Source organism: Myxine glutinosa, chromosome 5, assembly GCF_964187855.1.
Source record: "Myxine glutinosa chromosome 5, kmMyxGlut1.1, whole genome shotgun sequence".
Taxonomy (NCBI): domain Eukaryota; kingdom Metazoa; phylum Chordata; class Myxini; order Myxiniformes; family Myxinidae; genus Myxine; species Myxine glutinosa.
The window spans coordinates 149,691,491-149,697,900 of record NC_136265.1 but is presented as its reverse complement, the minus strand read 5'-3'; the positions used below and the strand labels follow the sequence as shown (position 1 = coordinate 149,697,900).

At 41.1% G+C, this 6,410-nt stretch overlaps 1 protein-coding gene across 1 annotated transcript in view; it reads right to left on the bottom strand.

The window, feature by feature from the left end:
- The window catches only part of GPATCH11 (G-patch domain containing 11), a 66,814-nt gene extending 60,404 nt beyond the window's left edge, over positions 1-6,410 (bottom strand). The window contains exon 1 of the mRNA XM_068097951.2: positions 6,053-6,410. Coding sequence (XP_067954052.1) covers positions 6,053-6,093 — 41 coding nt within the window. The 5' untranslated portion in view covers positions 6,094-6,410. The remainder of the gene's footprint in view (positions 1-6,052) is intronic.

The following is a 6,410-nucleotide window of genomic DNA, read 5'->3' as shown; positions in this document are numbered from 1 at the left end:
CTGGTGTTGGGCTAGCGGCTAGGGTGCCGGCTTAGGATCCTGGGTTCGAATCTCGGTCGATCGCCGAATTAATGCCAGGGGGGTTGACTCAGCCTGTCATCCTTCCGAGGTCGGCTAATTGAGTACCAGTTCACTGGTAATTCCCTGTTTGTCGTTGAAGGCGGCAAAAAGGGTTGGCGTCAGGAAGGGCATCCGGCCGTAAAACATTGCTTCAAAAAGGGGACAAAAAAACAACAACTACCACGGTCCCCGAAAAGGCCAACCCCCGCTTTGCGGGGAAAAATGGCCTCTAAACGGTGGTTTTTACACCATTTCTGGATCTGATGACTTGCCAGTAACCATTTTGTAAAAATGAATGTGCAGCATCTAACTCAATATGTCGAAATGTCACACACATCCATGCCCGTGGGATTCCCACGGGTGACCCCGCAAGTTTGCATTGACGTTCGTCGATGGACTCGTTCGCCGTCTCATTCGTTTTCTTGCTGCATCCTGTTCAAGTCTGCGTTCTTCATCGATCGTCTCATTCATTTTGGAAATAGAAGTTTCCACGCAGCGCATGAATTGTCACGATCCTCAAGAGGAATTTGTCTCGTAATCATCAAATGATAAATGGCAAGTAAATTATATTGTGGAAAATTAAAGATTTCAAATAAACCTATTTAAAGTGTATTCGCACATAACTAATTTTAAAAAACGAAGAAATATCTCTCGGTAATTTCCTGAAACATATTTTACTTCCGGCTAATAATGTTGAATTAAATAAAAACGAAGAAATATATGTCGGCATCATTGTTGACGTTTTTGTGACGACTGTCATCAAACGAAAAAGTAATATATCTTAACGGAAAAGCAAAAGCGAATTTTTAATATATATCGACACGTTGCCGTCGGTGTCATGTTGGGCGGTGTATGATACACCATGACGCGATTTTTAAAAATATATCTCTGCATTTTCCCGCGTGTGTGGAATGTTCTCAATTATTGCTGACACCGAGTCCAAAACCATCGATAAAAATGAAATCATATGGTGAGTTAGATTGGAGATAAAGGCGTGAGAGAGACTCAATGGCCTTGAAGTTGAAGTTACAGGCGTTTGAGAATTCATTTCGTTCTATAAACGGCAACTTTCATTGGATTTCCTTCCCGTTTTTTTTCAACCCAGTCGAAAACTATGTTAGCGACTGTGAAAAATGAAATGATATATCGAATTTTTAATATGTATCGACACGTTGCCGTCGGTGTCATGTTAGGCGGTGTATGATACACCATGACGCGATTTTAAAAAATATATCTGCATTTTCGCGCGTGTGTGGAATGTTCTCAATTATTGCTGACACCGACTCTAAAACCATCGATAAAAATGAAATCATATGGTGAGTTAGATTGGAGATAAAGGCGTGAGAGAGACTCAATGGCCTTGAAGTTACAGGCATTTGAGAATTCATTTCCTTCTATAAACGGCAACTTTCATCGGATTTTCTTCTCGTTTTTTTTCAACCGAGTCTAAAACTATGTTAGCGACTGTGAAAAATGAAATGATATATCGAATTTAAAATAGATATCGACACATTGCCGTCGGTGTCATGTTGGGCGGTGTATGATACACCATGACGCGATTTAAAAAAATATATCTCTGCATTTTCCCGCGTGTGTGGAATGTTTGTGGAAAATTAAAGATTTCAAATAAACCTATTTAAAGTGTATGCGCACATAACTAATAAAAAAAACGAAGAAATATCTCTCGGTAATTTCCTGAAACATATTTTACTTCCGGCTAATATGTTGAATGAAATAAAAACGAAGAAATATATGTCGGCATCATTGTTGACGTTTTTGTAACGACTATCATCAAACGAAATAGTAATATATCTTAACGGAAAAGCAAAAGCGAATTTTTAATATATATCGACACATTGCCGGCGGTGTCATGTTGGGCGGTGTATGATACACCATGACGCGATTTTAAAAAATATATCTCTGCATTTTCCCGCGTGTGTGGATTGTTCTCAATTATTGCTGACACCGAGTCTAAAAGTAAAACCATCGATAAAAATGAAATCATATGGTGAGTTAGATTGGAGATAAAGGCGTGAGAGAGACTCAATGGCCTTGAAGTTACAGGCCTTTGAGAATTCATTTCGTTCTATAAACGGCAACTTTCATCGGATTTTCTTCCCGTTTTTTTTCAACCGAGTCTAAAACTATGTTAGCGACTGTGAAAAATGAAATGATTTATCGAATTTGATTTGAAATAAAACTGGGGGAGAGCAAGACACCACGGGCCTACAAAACAGGACTCAAAGCTATGCGAGTTAATAAAATGGTGGATATTTGTTTATAGCCACTCCCAGAATGGGTGGAGCTATGGGTGGAGCTACTCTGCAAACCGAGTAAGCCACACCCCGGACAGACACCCAACAGATAGACAGACAGACAGACAGAATCATCTACGGCTATTATAATATAGACTAGCGGGGTCACCCGTGGGAATCCCACGGGCATGGATGTGTGTGACATTTCGACATATTGAGTTATATGCTGCACATTCATTTTTACAAAATGGTTACTGGCAAGTCATCAGATCCAGAAATGGTGTGAATTTAGTTATTTCACATAATATGTGACCCCTCACTCCTCTCCACCTGACACTCTCCTGTCTCCACCTGACACTCTCCTGTCTCCACCTGACACTCTCCTCTCTCCACCTAGCACTCCTCTCCTCTCCAAACCCTCACATCCCTCTCCTTTCCAATCCCTCACCTCTCCAATCCCTCACACTCCTCTCCTCTCCAATCCTTCACACGCCTCTCCAATCGCGCCTCACACTCCTCTCCAATCGCGCCTCACACTCCTCTCCAATCGCGCCTCACACTCCTCTCCAATCGTGCCTCACACTCCTCTCCAATCGTGCCTCACACTCCCCTCCAATCACTCCTCTCCAATCGTGCCTCACACTCCTCTCCAATCACGCCTCACACTCCTCTCCAATCGTGCCTCACACTCCTCTCCAATCGCGCCTCACACTCCTCTCCAATCGCGCCTCACTCGCCTCTCCAATCGGCTTTCCCCGTCTCGTTTCTCTCCTTTTTCTCCCGTCTCGTTCTTTTTCTTGCTCCAAATCGGCCCGTCGGAATCGGAAATCGGCCCGTCTCGCCCGTCGGCCCGTCGGAATCGGAAATCGGCCCGTCTTGCTTTTGTGCTTGTGCGTAAATAAATTGTGTTCATGACACCATTTCTGGTGTTGGGCTAGCGGCTAGGGTGCCGGCTTAGGATCCTGGGTTCGAATCTCGGTCGATCGCCGAATTAATGCCAGGGGGGTTGACTCAGCCTGTCATCCTTCCGAGGTCGGCTAATTGAGTACCAGTTCACTGGTAATTCCCTGTTTGTCGTTGAAGGCGGCAAAAAGGGTTGGCGTCAGGAAGGGCATCCGGCCGTAAAACATTGCTTCAAAAAGGGGACAAAAAAACAACAACTACCACGGTCCCCGAAAAGGCCAACCCCCGCTTTGCGGGGAAAAATGGCCTCTAAACGGTGGTTTTTACACCATTTCTGGATCTGATGACTTGCCAGTAACCATTTTGTAAAAATGAATGTGCAGCATCTAACTCAATATGTCGAAATGTCACACACATCCATGCCCGTGGGATTCCCACGGGTGACCCCGCAAGTTTGCATTGACGTTCGTCGATGGACTCGTTCGCCGTCTCATTCGTTTTCTTGCTGCATCCTGTTCAAGTCTGCGTTCTTCATCGATCGTCTCATTCATTTTGGAAATAGAAGTTTCCACGCAGCGCATGAATTGTCACGATCCTCAAGAGGAATTTGTCTCGTAATCATCAAATGATAAATGGCAAGTAAATTATATTGTGGAAAATTAAAGATTTCAAATAAACCTATTTAAAGTGTATTCGCACATAACTAATTTTAAAAAACGAAGAAATATCTCTCGGTAATTTCCTGAAACATATTTTACTTCCGGCTAATAATGTTGAATTAAATAAAAACGAAGAAATATATGTCGGCATCATTGTTGACGTTTTTGTGACGACTGTCATCAAACGAAAAAGTAATATATCTTAACGGAAAAGCAAAAGCGAATTTTTAATATATATCGACACGTTGCCGTCGGTGTCATGTTGGGCGGTGTATGATACACCATGACGCGATTTTTAAAAATATATCTCTGCATTTTCCCGCGTGTGTGGAATGTTCTCAATTATTGCTGACACCGAGTCCAAAACCATCGATAAAAATGAAATCATATGGTGAGTTAGATTGGAGATAAAGGCGTGAGAGAGACTCAATGGCCTTGAAGTTGAAGTTACAGGCGTTTGAGAATTCATTTCGTTCTATAAACGGCAACTTTCATTGGATTTCCTTCCCGTTTTTTTTCAACCCAGTCGAAAACTATGTTAGCGACTGTGAAAAATGAAATGATATATCGAATTTTTAATATGTATCGACACGTTGCCGTCGGTGTCATGTTAGGCGGTGTATGATACACCATGACGCGATTTTAAAAAATATATCTGCATTTTCGCGCGTGTGTGGAATGTTCTCAATTATTGCTGACACCGACTCTAAAACCATCGATAAAAATGAAATCATATGGTGAGTTAGATTGGAGATAAAGGCGTGAGAGAGACTCAATGGCCTTGAAGTTACAGGCATTTGAGAATTCATTTCCTTCTATAAACGGCAACTTTCATCGGATTTTCTTCTCGTTTTTTTTCAACCGAGTCTAAAACTATGTTAGCGACTGTGAAAAATGAAATGATATATCGAATTTAAAATAGATATCGACACATTGCCGTCGGTGTCATGTTGGGCGGTGTATGATACACCATGACGCGATTTTAAAAAATATATCTCTGCATTTTCCCGCGTGTGTGGAATGTTTGTGGAAAATTAAAGATTTCAAATAAACCTATTTAAAGTGTATGCGCACATAACTAATAAAAAAAACGAAGAAATATCTCTCGGTAATTTCCTGAAACATATTTTACTTCCGGCTAATATGTTGAATGAAATAAAAACGAAGAAATATATGTCGGCATCATTGTTGACGTTTTTGTGACGACTATCATCAAACGAAATAGTAATATATCTTAACGGAAAAGCAAAAGCGAATTTTTAATATATATCGACACATTGCCGGCGGTGTCATGTTGGGCGGTGTATGATACACCATGACGCGATTTTAAAAAATATATCTCTGCATTTTCCCGCGTGTGTGGATTGTTCTCAATTATTGCTGACACCGAGTCTAAAAGTAAAACCATCGATAAAAATGAAATCATATGGTGAGTTAGATTGGAGATAAAGGCGTGAGAGAGACTCAATGGCCTTGAAGTTACAGGCCTTTGAGAATTCATTTCGTTCTATAAACGGCAACTTTCATCGGATTTTCTTCCCGTTTTTTTTCAACCGAGTCTAAAACTATGTTAGCGACTGTGAAAAATGAAATGATTTATCGAATTTGATTTGAAATAAAACTGGGGGAGAGCAAGACACCACGGGCCTACAAAACAGGACTCAAAGCTATGCGAGTTAATAAAATGGTGGATATTTGTTTATAGCCACTCCCAGAATGGGTGGAGCTATGGGTGGAGCTACTCTGCAAACCGAGTAAGCCACACCCCGGACAGACACCCAACAGATAGACAGACAGACAGACAGAATCATCTACGGCTATTATAATATAGATATTATATATATATATAATATAATATATATTATATAATGTTATAATATATTATAATAGGCTACGGTGATTAACATATATATATATAAACAGCATAATGATGTACCTGCCCCACTCACTATACAGTATAACTCCTTCCAAGGTAAATAAATCAGATAAACTGATAGCTTCAATTCATGTGGTGCTTCCAAAGTACAGACATGATGCCGATGGATTAAATGGACTCCTCTCATCTGTGTCCAAGTTCCAAGTCCAATCTAGAACGCCTGACAAATCGTAAATACTTCCCAAACAAAAACATCATTTTTTTTTCAACCATAATACGTTTGAAAAAGGGTAACTCACTTTGGATTAACAAACGTGCCGGCCATGTAATCATCTTCCATAATGCCCGTCCCGTTACGCTATTCCGCGTCGACCAAAAATTTAGACTCGGCAACGAGACTCAGGCCTCCTGAATGTTGCTCGCCAGCTTAACCTGTTCTTTCCTTGTCGAATTCATCCGCATTACCGATACCTCAAAAGAGTTGTAAACGTATCGTAACACATCATATAGTGCGAAATATCTTTCACTTAGGATATTAAAAGTTACGCTGATATGGATTAAGAAAAAAACGATCGGGCAGTAGATGATGCATACACCGAACAGAGAGGCACAACCAGCTACACCGCCCATGGAGGAACAACCAGCTACACCGACCAC